Below are 22500 nucleotides of genomic sequence, written 5' to 3' on the forward strand. Positions count from 1 at the left end.
ACAATTTATTTTAAATATTAATTAATTCATGTTTATTACAGATTTATGACTAGAAGAACTTGACACACAAATTAATCTTCAGGTTCCCAGCTTTCAGATGATGTACACCACTTCTATGTGACATCTACTGTTGACCCACTATCTCCCCCTAAAGACCCCCTGTACCCCCCTAACAAAGACAAAAACGTGTATTGTGGGTCTCAGAGGGTTAAGGGTTAACATAATCAACTACACAAAACACCATGAATAAAATAATTACCGTTTCAAATGTGGATGACTCACTGACATGAAATCAGGCATGTCCTGCCTGACAAAACAGGAAATGCCTGGCTTCATGTTAGAACAAGTTGAGAGGGTATATGAGCTGCCATTTTATACCAACTAGACTTTGAAGATGAAGAGCCTCCTGGCTACCCTAGCCTCTAAGAAGCTCAGCAGCTATGCCGCCGTCATTCTGATTTTCACCTACACTTTTCTGCTCGGCAGGGACTTTGAGTGCACCTGCAAACCACAACGCTTTCAATGTTTTGTGTACCTGTTTCTGCCCTTTTTTATAATCCTCCTCTTAATCCTGTTGACAGACAGATCGTTCCAGAGAGTCTGTAGATACCTGTGCTCATGTGCTGGATGCAGCAGGGAAACCACCTGTAACTTTTGGGGTTCTTTCATCCGCCATATTTTGAAGACAGCGTTAGTCAGCCTGCTGTGGGTTGCTTTTGTGTACCTCGATGGAGACTGGTACGTTTGCTGTGAGAATGACCACTCTGAACAACAGGCTCCGTTAGCCTGCAAAGCCAAGGACAATATCACTGAGGAAGAACAAGAAACCATCGCTGAACTGAGGAACGAGTCCAGGGTGAGTCTTTTCTATTGTTCTCTAGAACTACAAGAACGCAGTCATGCTGTTATAATACAACCATCTTTGTTTATTTTTCAGGTTATTGGCGGCTTTACACTCTTTGGTATCGTTCTGGTGGCGACCCTTATTCCGCTCTGCCAATGGAGGAAATGCTTTGGAGAAAAATCAAGTTCTTGCAACAAAAGATTTCTATTTGACAAGCTGATTTTAGAGGAGGAGGACAACGTGCTGAAAGAGATTTTGAGGAAATCTGCAAAAGATCAGTTGACTGAAGAAGTGAAGAACAGAATCCGTGGTGGACAATGGGAAAAGTGTTTCGACGTTGCTTTAGACCTGATTAACGCTTCCGCTAGACCGACCATCTCTGAGGAGCAACAACGACTACTAGCACGAGACGCCGACAACCAGGTAAAGAATCACAAACAGTTTTCATCCAGTTTGCGTCAAAATGTTGTAGAAAGTGTTCAGATTCTAGTAGGCAGAAATTCTTTTTTGTGTTTTTGTATCAGCAGTTTCCTAGAATTTAGTTTAGGGCTGTCAAAGTTAACGCGATAATAGCGCGTTAATGCAAATTTGTTTTAACGCTAATTTCTTTCATTGAAAATGGGGGCATGCCCTCAATGATTCCTCGAGATTTAAATAAAGGTTAAATTAATGAATTCCTTAACGCATTAACACAACTTGTGATTTTGAGGTTGTAGCTAGAGTGAAGATACTGGTATCATATGAAACGAGAAAAACTGAGGAATTGGTACCAACCATGTCATACTAGCTTGTCATGAAGGAGGCTAAATAATGTTCTAAATGTACACTACATTTTGGCAAGAAAAAGCTGTCAAATCCATTTTCAAAGGGATCCCTTGACCTCTGACCTCAAGATATTTGAGTGAAAATGGGTTCTCTGGGTACCCACGAGTCTCCCCTCTACAGACATGCCCACTTTATGATAATCACATGCAGTTTGGGGCAAGTCATAGTCAAGTCAGCACACTGACACACTGACAGCTGTTGTTGCCTGTTGGGCTGCAGTTTGCCATGTTATGATTTGAGCACATTTTTATGCTAAATGCAGTACCTGTGAGGGTTTCTGAACAATATTTGTCATTGTTTTGTGTTGTTAATTGATTTCCAATAATACATATATACATACATTTGCATAAAGCGGCATATTTGTCCACTCCCATGTTGATAAGAGTATTAAATACTTGACAAATCTCCCTTTAAGGTACATTTTGAACAGATACAAAATGTGCGTCCTCATTCATTTCAGCACAAAAAAGTGCTCCAACTCCGTTATTTTGTCGTTTATCTTCATGTCTACACAAGAAGAGACAATGTGTTTCATTAGCTGTGTTTCCATTCACATATTTTTATGAGCATTTTGAAGTATCACATTAGAAAAGCTGTATGGAAACGGCAAAAATTCGACATTAAACTTGTCTTTGTTGAAAAAGAGTTGATGCGCTGATTGGGCAATTCAATCTCACTTCCAGCCTGTCAAATACCGCCAATTGGTCAGTGCCCCTCGGCATCGGAGACCGACACACGGAGGCGCCCTTTAGCAACAGTTTGTGACAAACCGGGCTTTCAACTGACTCCAATGTAAACCAACCCACGCCATTATTCGACGGTCGGAGCAAGTGACGTAGTATTAATAGCGTGAGAGTCCGTTCAGGAGGGCGGGAGGGGAGGTAGATGGGTCAAACAAACACAAGACTTTCAACCAGTAGACCGCTGTTTGTGTCCCGTGTGAAACTAAAAGTCACGTTTACTTATTTTGTCAAGTGCCTCTTTGGTATCGTCAGTCCCGTGAGTCACTTGAGTCACTAGTCATTGAAGTTAACATCAACCACGAACGTGTCCTAACCCTGACTAAGTGATTGTGTTGCCTAAACCTAACTTCCTGTGAAAAGGGAAGTTTATTTTGAAATGACACTATGCATGTAACGAGCGTGTATTGACACACCGTCCCTGGGGTTGCCTGTGTGTCGGTCTCTGATGCCCAGGGGCGCTGAACAAGCGGCAGTATTTGACGAGTTGGGAGTGAGAATGTGTTAATTCACAGCTGATTGGATAATCACGACACCGAAGCATGTTAGAAGAAGTGTGTGGAAATATTTTGGGGTTCTACATCATAGATGGTAAAATGACCAACAAAGATAAGCATGTTTGGTGTAAAAAACAGCTGCCTTTAGTCTACAACCACAACAAGATATCGACTCCAAATCCAGATGTGAAGAGCAGACTGTGAAGTTACATCTGTAAAATGGAAACCTCAGAAATGACACCTGAACATGTAACATGTAGTGTCTGATTTCCTCTGACAGACGTGTAATCTACACAGAGGTCACTAGAGGTCGCTGCTACATCAGTTTTCTGTGTGTATCAGCATCTGTCCTGCAGTATTTATGCATACAGATATTTCTTCATGTAAGACTTTGTCCATGTGTCTGATTCCTGGATTTACAGAATAAAAGAAGAATTAGCATTCAAAAGCTGTTAAAAAAAACAGATATTAAATGTATTCCATTTATACGGATTTATTTTTGTTAAAACACATGAAACATTTAAATAAATAGTTAATTCTTGTAATTTTTAAAAAAAATGTCCCTGTCATTTTGAAATAAATTTTTTTTTTTTTTACAGTGTACTTTTGTTTCTGTACAGCCTCTGCTGCATGGGCTGTATATACACTGCACCTCACTCTGGGTAATCCTACCATGTGTATGGCTCTGGAGCACTCTACTGGTTCTGGGCTGTAATGACAACCAACAGTCACTTCATTACATCCCTCCCCTCTTCAATCTGAACTACTCTCTGTAGTTTACAGTGACTCGACACACAATAATACTGCAACAAATGCACGTGTAACTTAACAAAATAGTAAACACCACTGTTCTTGTGTTCTGCTTATCTATTCATACCCACCAACATTAACAGGGTTAAACACATACTCTTATCAGTGTAGTGTTTTTCAATTCTAACATTGATTACTGTTGTCTGCTGTTTTTTTTGTTTTTACAACACAAAAAATGTTATATAAACTGTGGAAAAAAAGTTCGGAAACTTGTGTTTGGTGGATTATTTCTCTGTTGTTACAATGCTAATTGGCATTATATTTTACATCGTTGGAAAGCCTGTTTATTTACCTTCGCAATGATGTCCAGTTGTAAGGATCATGCATTTGTGGGATGAGCAGCACAGCTGATAATGTGGGTAGCTCCCAAGAAAAATTTGCCAAAAATGCTCCTTCAATGGTAAACAGTGTATTCTCCTGTTGGTACTGACTCTTGTTTTGAGTTGTTTGGTGGATTGGATGATTGAACTCTCTATCAGTAACAAGGAACAAACAAGACATATTGTCTATTTTATACTTTATTCATTTAATACACCGTCAGGAGCCTCAGTAGCGGTGGAAGATCCATACGCAGCCACCACAGTCTGGCACCTCCTCCTCATGCTGGTCACCAACCTGGTCACACGTTGCTGTGGGATGGCGTTCCATTCCTCAACCTGGATTCACTTCAGGTCAGCCAGCATGGTTGTGTTGGTCACCCTAACAGCACGCCCAAGCTGATCCCACAAGTGTTGAATTGGGTTGAGGTGTGGACTCGTGGCAGGCCGTTCCATTCTCTCTACTGCCACATTGTGGAGGTAGTCTGTGATAACCCTGGCTCTGTGGGGCGAGCGTTGACATCTTGGAGGAGGACGTTATGTCCAAGATTGTGGAGCTATGGGATCGCCACTGGCTGCAGAATCTCACCCCCTTGTTATCTGAGATAATGACTATTATTACACGGCTTTGTTGAATACTCGATTCTGATTGGTCAATTACGGCGTTCTACGGTCTGTTATTTCTTTATAGCAGATCGTTGCTATGTATAACAGACCGTTGCTATGGGCGCAGTTCTGATATGGGACTTTGGTGGGCCGTTTTTGTGTCAAATTATTGATTTCTAAAGTAAGTAGCCGTGTAATAAGCAGGATAATGTACAGCTAGCGGGTCATTGTTGTGAAATAAACCCCTTCAGGGTGACGCAAGATCTCCGCTTCGCGTCAGGGTCCATCGCCCTCTCGGGGTTTATTTCACAACAATAACCTACAATAACCTTTGACCCTTTTATTAGTGACTTTACTGAGTTGACAAAGATTTATATTTAAATCAACAGCACTTCCTGCTTTCATTTAAAAATAAAAGCCCTCAAGCGTTTTTTTTCTGTGGACAGAATTCCTTCATTTGTTAACAAGAGGCTTTTATTCTCAAATAATGAAACCAAAATAATGAAGTATAGAAATTACAAAACTGTGCAGTGTTTGATATTCTGAGCATTAAATCATGTTGAGAGAACTTTAAAAATAGAGAAGAGATAATGAAGTTGTGATCTTTAGATAACCTCAGCTGCTCTCTGCTTCTGCTAGAAAGAGAAAAACACTCTATCGTTCAGTCAATACATGGAAACATGGTAGAAATGTAAACTCTACCTATGTGATCGTGTTGGGAAGCAGGGATATCCTCATGTACACGTTTTATTACAAATTAGTTTGTAATTGAAACACTTGATGTGTTTGCTCTTGAAAGCTATTGTAAATAACGACGGTAAAAATATTCTCAGGGTGTAAAGGAAATATTCTCTAAACGTTCCAGCTGCAAATGTTGACTCTCAGTCGTCAGTGGAGCGAATGGTTGAACAGGTTCACGTTGTGTTTTTGTGTTTATTCAACAGACTCAGAGCTGTACAGTCTCACACTCTGGAGCTGATGTGAACAAGTTAAACAGGATCAACGGGTGAATTTATAAACCCTGAACTCTCACAACGAAAGTTAGACAACTGAAATGATCCTGTTTAATCTCATCAGCTAACTCGCTTTTTTAAAACTAAAGACTAAAAATCCTTGAAACTATTTTTAATAAACTGGTTAGATATCGGACTGGACCTTGGTGTTAGACAATAATCAATAGTTAGTGAGGTGAATCAGTTTTAACACTTGAAACATGATTGCCTTAAAAAAAAGTGTTGTATTTGTACAATTTATTAGGCTACCTGAGACTGCTTTGGTTACATTTCTTGTTTTTGTATTCGTGTTTTGCACTCTTTTCTGCTGAATGTATTTATTTGTACAGTGTTTCCTCATTCATCTGTATTTGCTTTTATCCCAGTTATAATTTTAGTTTGTGTTGCAGGATTATTAACATCTTTAAAAAATTATAGTAATATAATTCAAAGTATGACCCTTAGTTGCAGTATGAAAGAATTGTTCAATTTAAACTTATTAAAATTTTCTCAGCACTGTGGAAGGAATACAGAGGAAACTGTAGGATATTGTAGTTTAGTTTTGTAGGATGATTTAAATTAATTTTAAGATAAAACAGGTGTAGGTAATCATGAATATACAGGACTCACTAATTTGTATAGTACAGAAATATAGAAATGTTCTTGTTATTTTGGTGGATTTTAATGTTTCCCTCTTGAGGGTAACTGACAAATCTCAAGCAATAAAAAACATTCATAAACAAAATGTAAACATTAACACATTTTTGTGTTTCTTTGAATAAATGTAAAATGAACTGATGTCGGTGTCGAAAAACTATGTTCAAGTACAACTAACAACGGCTAATACATGTTGGAGCAAACAAACTAATACCGAGGTAAATTGGTGACAATATGCCAACTATAGCGACCACTATATATAAACTGATATTGATTTTTTTTTAGGTCTCTAAAATCTGTTTTTCTGCTGCTCCCGTCCACAGCCGCTTTACCTCGCCGTCAGACAGCCCTTTCTGACGGGGAACCGAAGCTGTTATATTGCTCTTTTCAAAGCCACCAGACTCCATTCATAAAAACAGTTATTTGACCTCTCAGAACACAGGACTATACATACAACCCCACTTCAAAAACCCCTCTACAACAGACGTGCTCACCATCTTGCAGAAATCTTCCAACGTCAAAAGTTTTTGACATCAAAACCCAGCATGGCTTTTTCTATGGTGTTCCTCAAGGTCTTTGTTGTCTTAATGTGGTTTTTGGAGGGATTATTGATCATTAACAGTAAGTAACAATTGGTATCAACCCAAAAATTGCTGCAACAACTTGTGAGACATAATAGAGCATAAGGATGACCATCATATACTTCTATCATAATGTTCTAAACCCTGATATACTTTCACAATTTATTTTAAATAAGTAATTAATTCATGTTTATTACAGATTTATGACTAGAAGAACTTGACACACAAATTAATCTTCAGGTTCTCAGCTTTCAGATGATGTACACCACTTCTATGTGACATCTACTGTTGACCCACTATCTCCCCCTAAAGACCCCCTGTACCTCCCTAAAAAAGACTAAGACGGGTCTATTGTGGGTCTCAGACAGTTAAGGGTTAACATAATCAACTACACAAAACACCATGAATAAAATACTTTCAGTTTCAAACATGGATGACTCACTGACATGAAACCAGGTATGTCCTGCCTGACAAAACAGGAAATGCCTGGCTTCAGGAACAAGTTGAGAGGGTATATGAGCTGCCATCTGATACCAACTACACTTTGAAGATGGAGAACCTCCTGACTACCCTAGCCTCTAAGAAGCTCAGGACCTTTGCCGCCATCACTCTGATGTTCACCTACACTTTTCTGCTCAACAGGGACTTTGAGTGCACCTGCAAACCACAACGCGTTCAATGTAATTTGTACATGGTTCTGCCCGTTTTTATAATCCTCCTCTTAATCCTGTTGACAGACAGATCGTTCAAGAGAGTCTGTAGATACCTGTGCTCATGTGCTGGATGCTGCAAGCCGACCACCCGCAACTTTTGGGGTTCTTTCATCCGCCACTTTTTGAAGGCAGTGTTAGTCGGCCTGCTGTGGGTTTCTTTTGTGTACCTCGATGGAGACTGGTACCTTTGCTGTAAGAATAACGGCACTGATCAGGCTCCGTTAGCCTGCAAAGCCAAGGACAAAATCACTGAGAAAGAAAAAGAAACCATCGCTGAACTGAGGAACACGTCCAGGGTGAGTGTTTCTATTGTTCTCTAGAACTACAAGAACGCAGTCATGCTGTTATAATACAACCATCTTTGTTTATTTTTCAGGTTATTGGGGTCTCAATACTCTGTGGTATCGTTGTGGTGGCGTTCCTTATTCCGCTCAGCAGGAAATGCTGTGAAGGACAATCAAGTTGTTGCAACAGAAGATTTCTATTTGAGAGGCTGATTTTAGAGGAGGAGGACGACGTGCTGAAAGACATTTTGAGGAAATCTGCAAAAGATCAGTTGACTGAAGAAGTGAAGAACAGAATCCGTGGTGGACAATGGGAAAAGTGTTTCGACGTTGCTTTAGACCTGATTAACACTTCCGCTAGATCGACCATCTCTGAGGAGCAACAACGACTACTAGCACGAGACGCCGACAACCAGGTAAAGAATCACAAACAGTTTTCTTTCAGTTTGCATCAAAATGTTGTAGAAAGTGTTCAGATTCTAGTAGGCAGAAGTTCTTTTTGTGTTTTTGTATCAGCAGTTTCCTAGAGTTTAGTTTAGGGCTGTCAAAGTTAACGCGATAATAGCGCGTTAATGCAAATTTGTTTTAACGCCGCAGATTTTTTCATTGAAAATGTGGACATGCCCTCAATGATTCCTCGAGATTTAAATAAAGGTTAAATTAATGAATTCTTGACAAACTGGGCTTTAACACAACTTGTGATTTTGAGGTTGTAGCTAGAGTGAAGATACTGGAATCATATGAAACTAGAAAAACTGAGGAATTGGTACCAACCATGTCATACTAGCTTGTCATGAAGGAGGCTAAATAACGTTCTAAACGTACACTAAATTTTGGCCAGAAAAAACTGTCACAGTCATTTTCAAAGGGGTCCCTTGACCTCTGACCTCAAGATCAGTGAATGTAAATGGGTTCTATGGGTACCCACGAGTCTCCCCTTTACAGACATGCCCACTTTATAATAATCACATGCAGTTTGGGGCAAGTCATAGTCAAGTCAGCACACTGATACATTGACAGCTGTTGTTGCCTGTTACGTCATTCATTTCAGCACAAAAAAGTGCTCCAACTCCGTTATTTTGTCGTTTATCTTCATGTCTACACAAGAAGAGACAATGTGTTTCATTAGCTGTGTTTCCATTCACATATTTCTATGAGCATTTTGAAGAATCACATTAGAAAAGCTGTATGGAAACGGCAAAAATTCGACATTAATCTTGTCTTTGTTGAAAAAGAGTTGATGCGCTGATTGGGCAATTCGTTCTCACTTCCAGCCTGTCAAATACCGCCAATTGGTCAGTGCCCCTCGGCATCGGAGACCAACGCTACGAGGCGCCCTTTAGCAACAGTTTGTGACAAACCGGGCTTTCAACTGACTCCAATGTAAACCAACCCACTCCATTATTCGACGGTCGGAGCAAGTGACGTAGTATTAATAGCGTGAGAGTCCGTTCAGGAGGGCGGGAGGGGAGGTAGATGGGTCAAACAAACACAAGACTTTCAACCAGCAGACCGCTGTTTGTGTCCCGTGTGACACTAAAAGTAACGTTTACTTATTTTGTCACGTGACTCGTTGGTATCATCAGTCCCGTGAGTCACGTGAGTCGCTAATAAGTGTAAGTTAACATCAACCACGAATGTGTCCTAACCCTGACTAAGTGGTTGTGTTGCCTAAACCTAACTTCCTGTGAAAAGGGAAGTTTATTTTGAAATGACACTATGCATGTAACGAGCGTGTATTGACACACCGTCCTTGGGGTTGCCTGTGTGTCGGTCTCTGATGCGGAAGGGCACTGACCAAGCGGCGGTATTTGATGAGTTGGGAGTGAGAATGTGTTAATTCACAGCTGATTGGATAATTATGACACCGAAGCATGTTAAAAGAAGTGTGTGGAAATATTTTGGGGTTCTACATCATAGATGGTAAAATGACCAACAAATTAGCATGTTTGGTGTAAAAAACAGCTGCCTTTAGTCTACAACCACAACAAGTCTGAAGGTATCGACTCCAGATCCAGATGTGGAAAGCAGACTGTGAAGTTACATCTGTAAAATGGAAACCTCTGAAATGACACCTAAACATGTAACATGTAGTGTCTGATTTCCTCTGACAGACGTGTAATCTACACAGAGGTCACTAGAGGTCGCTGCTACATCAGTTTTCTGTGTGTATAACAGCATCTGCCCTGCAGTATTTATGCATACAGATGTTTCTTCATGTAAGACTTTGTCCATGTGTCTGATTCCTGGATTTACAGAATTAAAGTCCCCAGAATATGAGATATGATTCAACCTTTAGGATTTTCTTAGAGTAGATTAGAGTTATATTGTTAGAAAATACCACAATTTATCTAATAATGTGTGTGTTTTTTTCCCAGGAAGACCAACCACCAGGACACAGCACCGGCCAGGTAAAGTATCACAAACAGTTTTCATTCAGTTCGCGTCAAAAAGTCGTAGAAAGTGTTCAGATTCTAGTAGGCAGAAGTCCTTTTTCGTGTTTTTGTATCAGCAGTTTCCTGTTTCCAAGTGGTTGTGTTGCCTTAACCTAACTTCCTGTGTAAAGGGAAGTTTATTTTGAAAGGACACTTTGTATGTAACGAGCGTGCATTGAAACGCCGTCCCTGGTCTGTCCGAAAGTACCGCTAGAGGGCTACCCTGTGTGTCGGTCTCACATTTATTACCAGAACATGTAACATGTAGTGTCTGATTTCCTCTGACAGACGTGTAATCTACACAAAGGTCACTAGAGGTCGCTGCTACATCAGTTTTCTGTGTGTATAACAGCATCTGCCCTGCAGTATTTATGCATACAGATGTTTCTTCATGTAAGACTTTGTCCATGTGTCTGATTCCTGGATTTACAGAATAAAAGTCCCCAGAATATGAGATATGATTCAACCTTTAGGATTTTCTTAGAGTAGATTAGAGTTATATTGTTAGAAAATACCACAATTTATCTAATAATGTGTGTGTTTTTTTTCCCAGGAAGACCAACCACCAGGACACAGCACCGGCCAGGTAAAGTATCACAAACAGTTTTCATTCAGTTCGCGTCAAAAAGTCGTAGAAAGTGTTCAGATTCTAGTAGGCAGAAGTCCTTTTTCGTGTTTTTGTATCAGCAGTTTCCTGTTTCCAAGTGGTTGTGTTGCCTTAACCTAACTTCCTGTGTAAAGGGAAGTTTATTTTGAAAGGACACTTTGTATGTAACGAGCGTGCATTGAAACGCCGTCCCTGGTCTGTCCGAAAGTACCGCTAGAGGGCTACCCTGTGTGTCGGTCTCACATTTATTACCAGAACATGTAACATGTAGTGTCTGATTTCCTCTGACAGACGTGTAATCTACACAAAGGTCACTAGAGGTCGCTGCTACATCAGTTTTCTGTGTGTATAACAGCATCTGCCCTGCAGTATTTATGCATACAGATGTTTCTTCATGTAAGACTTTGTCCATGTGTCTGATTCCTGGATTTACAGAATAAAAGTCCCCAGAATATGAGATATGATTCAACCTTTAGGATTTTCTTAGAGTAGATTAGAGTTATATTGTTAGAAAATACCACAATTTATCTAATAATGTGTGTGTTTTTTTCCCAGGAAGACCAACCACCAGGACACAGCACCGGCCAGGTAAAGTATCACAAACAGTTTTCATTCAGTTCGCGTCAAAAAGTCGTAGAAAGTGTTCAGATTCTAGTAGGCAGAAGTCCTTTTTCGTGTTTTTGTATCAGCAGTTTCCTGTTTCCAAGTGGTTGTGTTGCCTTAACCTAACTTCCTGTGTAAAGGGAAGTTTATTTTGAAAGGACACTTTGTATGTAACGAGCGTGCATTGAAACGCCGTCCCTGGTCCGTCCGAAAGTACCGCTAGAGGGCTACCCTGTGTGTCGGTCTCACATTTATTACCAGAACATGTAACATGTAGTGTCTGATTTCCTCTGACAGACGTGTAATCTACACAAAGGTCACTAGAGGTCGCTGCTACATCAGTTTTCTGTGTGTATAACAGCATCTGCCCTGCAGTATTTATGCATACAGATGTTTCTTCATGTAAGACTTTGTCCATGTGTCTGATTCCTGGATTTACAGAATAAAAGTCCCCAGAATATGAGATATGATTCAACCTTTAGGATTTTCTTAGAGTAGATTAGAGTTATATTGTTAGAAAATACCACAATTTATCTAATAATGTGTGTGTTTTTTTTCCCAGGAAGACCAACCACCAGGACACAGCACCGGCCAGGTAAAGTATCACAAACAGTTTTCATTCAGTTCGCGTCAAAAAGTCGTAGAAAGTGTTCAGATTCTAGTAGGCAGAAGTCCTTTTTCGTGTTTTTGTATCAGCAGTTTCCTGTTTCTAAGTGGTTGTGTTGCCTTAACCTAACTTCCTGTGTAAAGGGAAGTTTATTTTGAAAGGACACTTTGTATGTAACGAGCGTGCATTGAAACGCCGTCCCTGGTCTGTCCGAAAGTACCGCTAGAGGGCTACCCTGTGTGTCGGTCTCACATTTATTACCAGAACATGTAACATGTAGTGTCTGATTTCCTCTGACAGACGTGTAATCTACACAAAGGTCACTAGAGGTCGCTGCTACATCAGTTTTCTGTGTGTATAACAGCATCTGCCCTGCAGTATTTATGCATACAGATGTTTCTTCATGTAAGACTTTGTCCATGTGTCTGATTCCTGGATTTACAGAATAAAAGTCCCCAGAATATGAGATATGATTCAACCTTTAGGATTTTCTTAGAGTAGATTAGAGTTATATTGTTAGAAAATACCACAATTTATCTAATAATGTGTGTGTTTTTTTCCCAGGAAGACCAACCACCAGGACACAGCACCGGCCAGGTAAAGTATCACAAACAGTTTTCATTCAGTTCGCGTCAAAAAGTCGTAGAAAGTGTTCAGATTCTAGTAGGCAGAAGTCCTTTTTCGTGTTTTTGTATCAGCAGTTTCCTGTTTCCAAGTGGTTGTGTTGCCTTAACCTAACTTCCTGTGTAAAGGGAAGTTTATTTTGAAAGGACACTTTGTATGTAACGAGCGTGCATTGAAACGCCGTCCCTGGTCCGTCCGAAAGTACCGCTAGAGGGCTACCCTGTGTGTCGGTCTCACATTTATTACCAGAACATGTAACATGTAGTGTCTGATTTCCTCTGACAGACGTGTAATCTACACAAAGGTCACTAGAGGTCGCTGCTACATCAGTTTTCTGTGTGTATAACAGCATCTGCCCTGCAGTATTTATGCATACAGATGTTTCTTCATGTAAGACTTTGTCCATGTGTCTGATTCCTGGATTTACAGAATAAAAGTCCCCAGAATATGAGATATGATTCAACCTTTAGGATTTTCTTAGAGTAGATTAGAGTTATATTGTTAGAAAATACCACAATTTATCTAATAATGTGTGTGTTTTTTTCCCAGGAAGACCAACCACCAGGACACAGCACCGGCCAGGTAAAGTATCACAAACAGTTTTCATTCAGTTCGCGTCAAAAAGTCGTAGAAAGTGTTCAGATTCTAGTAGGCAGAAGTCCTTTTTCGTGTTTTTGTATCAGCAGTTTCCTGTTTCCAAGTGGTTGTGTTGCCTTAACCTAACTTCCTGTGTAAAGGGAAGTTTATTTTGAAAGGACACTTTGTATGTAACGAGCGTGCATTGAAACGCCGTCCCTGGTCTGTCCGAAAGTACCGCTAGAGGGCTACCCTGTGTGTCGGTCTCACATTTATTACCAGAACATGTAACATGTAGTGTCTGATTTCCTCTGACAGACGTGTAATCTACACAAAGGTCACTAGAGGTCGCTGCTACATCAGTTTTCTGTGTGTATAACAGCATCTGCCCTGCAGTATTTATGCATACAGATGTTTCTTCATGTAAGACTTTGTCCATGTGTCTGATTCCTGGATTTACAGAATAAAAGTCCCCAGAATATGAGATATGATTCAACCTTTAGGATTTTCTTAGAGTAGATTAGAGTTATATTGTTAGAAAATACCACAATTTATCTAATAATGTGTGTGTTTTTTTCCCAGGAAGACCAACCACCAGGACACAGCACCGGCCAGGTAAAGTATCACAAACAGTTTTCATTCAGTTCGCGTCAAAAGTCGTAGAAAGTGTTCAGATTCTAGTAGGCAGAAGTCCTTTTTTCGTGTTTTTGTATCAGCAGTTTCCTGTTTCCAAGTGGTTGTGTTGCCTTAACCTAACTTCCTGTGTAAAGGGAAGTTTATTTTGAAAGGACACTTTGTATGTAACGAGCGTGCATTGAAACGCCGTCCCTGGTCCGTCCGAAAGTACCGCTAGAGGGCTACCCTGTGTGTCGGTCTCACATTTATTACCAGAACATGTAACATGTAGTGTCTGATTTCCTCTGACAGACGTGTAATCTACACAAAGGTCACTAGAGGTCGCTGCTACATCAGTTTTCTGTGTGTATAACAGCATCTGTCCTGCAGTATTTATGCATACAGATGTTTCTTCATGTAAGACTTTGTCCATGTGTCTGATTCCTGGATTTACAGAATAAAAGTCCCCAGAATATGAGATATGATTCAACCTTTAGGATTTTCTTAGAGTAGATTAGAGTTATATTGTTAGAAAATACCACAATTTATCTAATAATTTGTGTGTTTTTTTCCCAGGAACTGCAGGTTCTAATAGGAGTTGAACAACCAAAAAGTAACAACATCTGTTCGATAATGTGAAGGTCACATTTCCATTCATCAGTCAACAGTCAACAAACATATAACGAGCTTTAATCTGTGATTATAGGATGAAACGTCTAAACCGACTCTGATTCAGTTTTCTCTGCAGAAATGTTTTGGTGCTCGGATGATGAAGAAATGGAACGGCTATTTAAATTTAATGCTTATAAGTTCAAAATCTGTTAAAATGCAGTTTTTAACTGTCTCATAGGATAGTCAATACCTGTGTTTTTTTTTAGTTTATGTACATAAAGTAGTGGTTGTGACAAAAATGACAAAATATTTATTTCTTTAGTCATATATTTTCTTGCAGTTATACACTTTTAAATAGATTAATAACAGTACTTTTATGTATTTGACAGTGATATATCGGTGTAACAAACATTTTTTTGTAAAATTACAAGAAATCCTGCTACTTTTATCAGTAAAGAATACTTTATTTTTACGGTTAGTTTTGTTAGAATTAACATTCAAAAGCTGTTAAAAAAAACGGACATTTAAAGGGACTATTTGTAACTTTCAGAATTGCTTGTCAACAGCGACACCTGTGGCCATTAAGTCAACAAAAGTCAGCGTCTGGCTTGCGCTTGCTTGCTCTACATAGACATGAACAAGCATCGCTCAAAACAGTGAGGCGACATACGTCAGCTAAAACCACAATATCACTCTATATTGCATCTGCTTGGCATTAATGTTAGCTGACCAGATGAAGGTCTCTCCATGAATCACTGCTGATCCTAGTGTTGGCTTTTCCTGCTTCAGCAAAAGCGGGTCGGTGCCGGGGATGAAGCAGGAAAAGAAACGTTATCGTCTCCCGACTGCGCCCACAGGGAGACACCGGGACCCGGTCGGAGGCGAAAACGTTACTCGTTGCGGAGCCCCGTCACGGAAAACCTCTGTTGGTCTGGAGGAGCTGCAGCAGTTATTTCTGCACAAACGTCCACTGTACATTCACTAGATATTCTCAGAGCTAAACTAACTCTTCTGCAGTGTGGAGTGAGCGCGCATGCACGTGTAGAGATGGAGCGAGAACGCGCCTTGTGTGAGTGAAGGCAAGCAGGCAGAGGAGACGAGACTTCGGCCACACGCGAGTGCGCATAGGATCCCGACCCGGTTCATTTATACGCTTAAAAAGTTACGAACAGTCCCTTTAATGTATTCCATTTATACAGATTTTTTTTTTACACATTTCAATAAACAGTTAATTCTTTTAATTTTAAAAAAAATGTCCCTGTCATTTTGAAATAAAAAATGTTTTTTTTTACAGTGTACTTTTGTTTCTGTACAGCCTCTGCTGCATGGGCTGTATATACACTGCACCTCATTCTGGGTAATCCTACCATGTGTATGGCTCTAGAGCACTCTACTGGTTCTGGGCTGTAATGACAACCAACAGTCACTTCATTACATCCCTCCCCTCTTCAATCTGAACTACTCTCTGTAGTTTACAGTGACTCGACACACAATAATACTGCAACAAATGCACGTGTAACAAAATAGTAAACACCACTGTTCTTGTGTTCTGCTTATCTATTCATACCCACCAACATAAACAGGGTTAAACACATACTCTTATCGGTGTAACGTTTTTCAATTCTAACACTGTTTACTGTTGTGTTCTGTTTTATTTTGTTTTTACAACACAAAAAGTGTTATATAAACTGGGAAATAAAAGTTTGGAAACTTGTGTTTGGTGGATTATTTCTCTGTTGTTAGAATGCTAATTGGCATTGTATTTTACATCGTTGGAAAGCCTGTTTAGTTACCTTCACAATGATGTCCAACTTGTAAGGATCATGCATTTGTGGGATGAGCAGCACAGCTGATTATGTGGGTAGCGCCTAAGAAAAATTTGCCAAAAATGCTCCTTCAATGGTAAACAGTGTATTCTCCTGTTGGTATTGACTCTTGTTTTGAGTTGTTTGGTGGATTGGATGATTGAACTCTCTATCAGTAACAAGGAACAAACAAGACATATTGTCTATTTTACACTTTATTCATTTAATACACCGTCAGGAGCCTAAGTAGCGGTGGAAGATCCATACGCAGCCACCACAGCCTGGCACCTCCTCCTCATGCTGGTCACCAACCTGGTCACACGTTGCTGTGGGATGGCGTTCCATTTCTCAACCAGGATTCATTGCAGGTCAGCCAGCCTGGTTGTGTTGGTCACGCTGACACGTACAGCACGCCCAAGCTGATCCCACAAGTGTTGAATTGGGTTGAGATCTGGACTCTTGGCAGGCTGTTCCATTCTCTCTACTCCCACATTGTGGAGGTAGTCTGTGATAACCCTGGCTCTGTGGGGGCGAGCGTTGTTTCTTGGAGGATGAAGTTAGGTCCCAGATTGTGGAGGTATGGGATCGCCACTGGCTGCAGAATCTCATCCCGATATCTCACTGCATTAAGATGGCCTTCAATGATGACAAGCCTTGTTTTGCTAGTGAGGGAGATGTCGCCCTCCCCCCCCCCCCCCCCCCACCCCCCCCCCACACACACACACACACCATGACACTGCCCCCACCAGCTGTTACTCCATCGGTGCAACAATCAGCATAGCATTCTCCACGTCGTCTCCAAACTTTGACCCTGCCATCCAACTTTCGCAGACAGAACCTGGACTCATCACTGAACATGACATCCCCCCACATGTTCAGGTTCCATTGTCTGTGTTGTCGACACTATATTTTACTCTTTATTGTGATACAGCAATAGATTTAGGTGATGTATCACTAATTAGCATGTCGTCATCTGAAATAATAATTATATTGTCTTTCTCTATTGGTGCCCATAAAACACAAAGAAAAATGTATTCATGCTTGAGACGTCTTGGTGCATGCAGCTAACCGGCAACAGGAAGCTCTTCTGCAGATGTGATGTTGAGGCAGTGTTGTTGTGATGCTGTGACATCAGTTGTAGAAGAACTGAAAACATATCCATGTAACAACAAGTTCCTATCTTAACCTGATACTTGGTTCCTCAGCAGCAAATTTACCCACAAAAAACATATAAAGAACCTCCAAAAACACTGTCAGGTTTCACGAAACGTTCATGAAGGAGCTCCTCAGGGAACCATATTTGGTCCTCTATGGATTCCCACAATGCACGCTAAATACCAGAGTTCATCTGGATTTATTACCACGTCATCAATATTTAATAGAACAACAGAGCTCCAGAATATTTGAAGGAACCCTTAAAAGTTCCTGAAAGCTCCCTTACACACCTGGCTGCTCTCCAATGAGTGCTTTACAGCACAAAACAAACGGAACAAAAACTTTGAAAGTTGGAAAAAGTTAAGTTAAAAATCCTTAAAACTATTTTCAATAAACTGGTTAGATATCGGACTGGACCTTGGTGTTAGACAATAATCAATAGTTAGTGAGGTGAATCAGTTTTAACACTCGAAACATGATTGCCTTAAAAAAAAGTGTTGTATTTGTACAATTTATTAGGCTACCTGAGACTGCTTTGGTTACATTTCTTGTTTTTGTATTTGTGTTTTGCACTCTTTTCTGCTGAATGTATTTATTTGTACAGTGTTTCCTCATTCATCTGTATTTGCTTTTATCCCAGTTATAATTTTAGTTTGGGTTGCAGGATTATTAACATCTTTAAAAAATATAGTAATATAATTCAAAGGATGACCCTTAGTTGCAGTATGAAAGAATTGTTCAATTTAAACTTGTTAAAATGTTCTCAGCACTGTTGAAGTAATACAGAGGAAACTGTAGGATGTTGTAGTTTAGTTTTGTAGGATGATTTAAATTAATTTTAAGATAAAACAGGTGTAGGTAATCATGAATATACAGGACTCACTAATTTGTATAGTAGAGAAATATAGAAATGTTCTTGTTATTTTGGTGGATTTTAATGTTTCCCTCTTGAGGGTAACTGACAAATCTCAAGCAATAAAAAACATTCATAAACAAAATGTAAACATTAACACATTTTTGTGTTTCTTTGAATAAATGTAAAATGAACTGATGTCGGTGTCGAAAAACTATGTTCATGTACAACTAACAACGGCTAATACATGTTGGAGCAAACAAACTAATACCGAGGTAAATTGGTGAAAATATGCTAACAATAGCGACCACTGTATATCAACTGATATTGATTTTTTTTTTAGGTGTCCACAGCCGCTTTACCTCGCTGTCAGACAGCCCTTTCTGACGGGGAACTGAAGCCGTTATACTGCTCTTTTCAAAGCCACCAGACTCCATTCATAAAAACAGTTATTTGACCTCTCAGTACACTGGACTATACATACAACCCCACTTCAAAAACCCCTTCACAACATAAGTGCTCACCATCTTGCAGAAATCTCCAAACGTCAAAAGTTTTTGACATCAAATCCCAGCATGGCTTTTTCTATGGTGTTCCTCAAGGTCTTGGTGTCTTAATGTGGTATTTTGGAGGGATTATTGATCATTAACAGTAAGTAACAATTGGTATCAACCCAAAGATTGCTGCAACAACTTGTGAGACATAATAGAGCATGAGGATGACCATCATATACTTCTATCATAATGTTCTAAACCCTGATATACTTTCACAATTTATTTTAAATAAGAAATTAATTCATGTTTATTACAGATTTATGACTAGAAGAACTTGACACACAAATTAATCTTCAGGTTCCCAGCTTTCAGATGATGTACACCACTTCTATGTGACATCTACTGTTGACCCACTATCTCCCCCTAAAGACCCCCTGTACCCCCCTAAAAAAGACTAAGACGGGTCTCTTGTGGGTCTCAGAGGGTTAAGGGTTAACATAATCAACTACACAAAACACCATGAATAAAATACTTTCAGTTTCAAACATGGATGACTATCTGACATGAAACCAGGCATGTCCTGCCTGACAAAACAGGAAATGCCTGGCTTCAGGTTAGAACAAGTTGAGAGGGTATATGAGCTGCCAGTTGATACCAACTAAACTTTGAAGATGGAGAACCTCCTGGCTACCCTAGCCTCTGAGAAGCTCAGTACCTACGTCGCCATCACTCTGATGTTCACCTACACTTTTCTGCTCAACAGGGACTTTGAGTGCAGCTGCGAACCACAACCCTCTCAATGTCATGTGTACATGGTTCTGCCCGTTTTTATAATCCTCCTCTTAATCCTGTTGACAGACAGATCGTTCCAGAGAGTCTGTAGATACCTGTGCTCATGTGCTGGATGCTGCAGGCCGACCACCTGCAACTTTTGGGGTTCTTTCATCCGCCACTTTTTGAAGGCAGCGTTAGTCGGCCTGCTGTGGGTTGCTTTTGTGTACCTCGATGGAGACTGGTACGTTTGCTGTAAGAATGACCACTCTGAACAACAGGCTCCGTTAGCCTGCAAAGCCAAGAACAATATCACTGAGAAAGAACGAGTAATCATCGCTGAACTGAAGAACTGGTCCAGGGTGAGTGTTTCTATTGTTACTCTAGAACTACAAGAACGCAGTCATGTTGTTATAATACAACCATCTTTGTTTATTTTTCAGGTTATTGGCGGCTTTACACTCTTTGGTATCGTTCTGGTGGCGTTCCTTATTCCGCTCTGCCAATGGAGGAAATGCTTTGGAGAAAAATCAAGTTCTTGCAACAAAAGATTTCTATTTGACAAGCTGATTCTAGAGGAGGAGGACAACGTGCTGAAAGAGATTTTGAGGAAATCTGCAAAAGATCAGTTGACTGAAGAAGTGAAGAACAGAATCCGTGGTGGACAATGGGAAAAGTGTTTCGACGTTGCTTTAGACCTGATTAACACTTCCGCTAGACCGACCATCTCTGAGGAGCAACAACGACTACTAGCACGAGACGCCGACAACCAGGTAAAGAATCACAAACAGTTTTCTTTCAGTTTGCGTCAAAATGTTGTAGAAAGTGTTCAGATTCTAGTAGGCAGAAGTTCTTTTTTGTGTTTTTGTATCAGCAGTTTCCTAGAATTTAGTTTAGGGCTGTCAAAGTTAACGCGATAATAGCGCGTTAATGCAAATTTGTTTTAACGCTAATTTCTTTCATTGAAAATGGGGGCATGCCCTCAATGATTCCTCGAGATTTAAATAAAGGTTAAATTATTGAATTCCTTAACGCATTAACACAACTTGTGATTTTGAGGTTGTAGCTAGAGTGAAGATACTGGTATCATATGAAACGAGAAAAACTGAGGAATTGGTACCAACCATGTCATACTAGCTTGTCATGAAGGAGGCTAAATAATGTTCTAAATGTACACTACATTTTGGCAAGAAAAAGCTGTCAAATCCATTTTCAAAGGGGTCCCTTGACCTCTGACCTCAAGATATTTGAGTGAAAATGGGTTCTATGGGTACCCACGAGTCTCCCCTTTACAGACATGCCCACTTTATGATAATCACATGCAATTTGGGGCAAGTCATAGTCAAGTCAGCACACTGACACACTGACAGCTGTTGTTGCCTGTTGGGCTGCAGTTTGCCATGTTATGATTTGAGCACATTTTTATGCTAAATGCAGTACCTGTGAGGGTTTCTGAACAATATTTGTCATTGTTTTGTGTTGTTAATTGATTTCCAATAATACATATATACATACATTTGCATAAAGCGGCATATTTGCCCACTCCCATGTTGATAAGAGTATTAAATACTTGACAAATCTCCCTTTAAGGTACATTTTGAACAGATACAAAATGTGCGTCCTCATTCATTTCAGCACAAAAAAGTGCTCCAACTCCGTTATTTTGTCATTTATCTTCATGTCTACACAAGAAGAGACAATGTGTTTCATTAGCTGTGTTTCCATTCACATATTTTTATGAGCATTTTGAAGTATCACATTAGAAAAGCTGTATGGAAACGGCAAAAATTCGACATTAAACTTGTCTTTGTTGAAAAAGAGTTGATGCGCTGATTGGGCAATTCAATCTCACTTCCAGCCTGTCAAATACCGCCAATTGGTCAGTGCCCCTTGGCTCAACCGGGCTTTCAACTCCAATGTATACCCACCCACTCCATTATTCGACGGTCGGAGCAAGTGACGTAGTATTAATAGCGTGAGAGTCCGTTCAGGAGGGCGGGAGGGGAGGTAGATGGGTCAAACAAACACAAGACTTTCAACCAGCAGACCGCTGTTTGTGTCCCGTGTGAAACTAAAAGTAACGTTGACTTATTTTGTCATGTGCCTCTTTGGTATCGTCAGTCCCGTGAGTCACTTGAGTCGCTAGTCATTGAAGTTAACATCAACCACGGCCGTTTCCTAACCCTGACTAAGTGGTTGTGTTGCATAAACCTAACTTCCTGTGAAAAGGGAAGTTTATTTTGAAATGACACTATGCATGTAATGAGCGTGTATTGACACACCGTCCCTGGGGTTGCCTGTGTGTCGGTCTCTGATGCCGAGGGGCACTGACCAAGCGGCGGTATTTGACGAGATGGGAGTGAGAATGTGTTAATTCACAGCTGATTGGATAATCACGACACCGAAGCATGTTAGAAGAAGTGTGTGGAAATATTTTGGGGTTCTACATCATAGATGGTAAAATGACCAACAAAGATAAGCATGTTTGGTGTAAAAAACAGCTGCCTTTAGTCTACAACCACAACAAGGTATCAACTCCAGATCCAGATGTGAAGAGCAGGCTGTGAAGTTACATTTGTAAAATGGAAACCTCAGAAATGACACCTGAACATGTAACATGTAGTGTCTGATTTCCTCTGACAGACGTGTAATCTACACAGAGGTCACTAGAGGTCGCTGCTGCATCAGTTTTCTGTGTGTATATCAGCATCTGTCCTGCAGTATTTATGCATACAGATGTTTCTTCTTGTAAGACTTTGTCCATGTGTCTGATTCCTGGATTTACAGAATAAAAGTCCCCAGAATATGAGATATGATTCAACTTTTGGGATTTTCTTAACAGATACATCAGAGTAGATTTGAGTTATATTGTTAGAA

The 22500-nt window shown here is 40.1% G+C and overlaps 1 protein-coding gene across 8 annotated transcripts in view; it reads left to right on the top strand.

The window, feature by feature from the left end:
- Positions 1–339: 339 nt before the first annotated feature.
- LOC119489820 overlaps positions 340–22500 on the top strand; it is a 22773-nt gene continuing 612 nt past the window's right edge. The window contains exons 1-4 of one of the 8 annotated variants that reach the window (XM_037772721.1): positions 340–856; positions 938–962; positions 7984–8282; positions 10245–10615. In XM_037772721.1, coding sequence (XP_037628649.1) covers positions 395–856; positions 938–962; positions 7984–8282; positions 10245–10418 — 960 coding nt within the window. In that variant the 5' untranslated portion in view covers positions 340–394 and the 3' untranslated portion in view covers positions 10419–10615. Of the gene's footprint in view, positions 857–937; positions 1268–7375; positions 7879–7958; positions 8283–10244; positions 10616–14509; positions 15117–19452; positions 19986–20066; positions 20397–22500 lie in introns of those variants that run through there. The other 7 variants (XM_037772724.1, XM_037772720.1, XM_037772726.1 and 4 more) reach the window with 7 other exon arrangements.

Source organism: Sebastes umbrosus, chromosome 6, assembly GCF_015220745.1.
Source record: "Sebastes umbrosus isolate fSebUmb1 chromosome 6, fSebUmb1.pri, whole genome shotgun sequence".
NCBI classification, from domain to species: Eukaryota; Metazoa; Chordata; class Actinopteri; order Perciformes; family Sebastidae; genus Sebastes; species Sebastes umbrosus.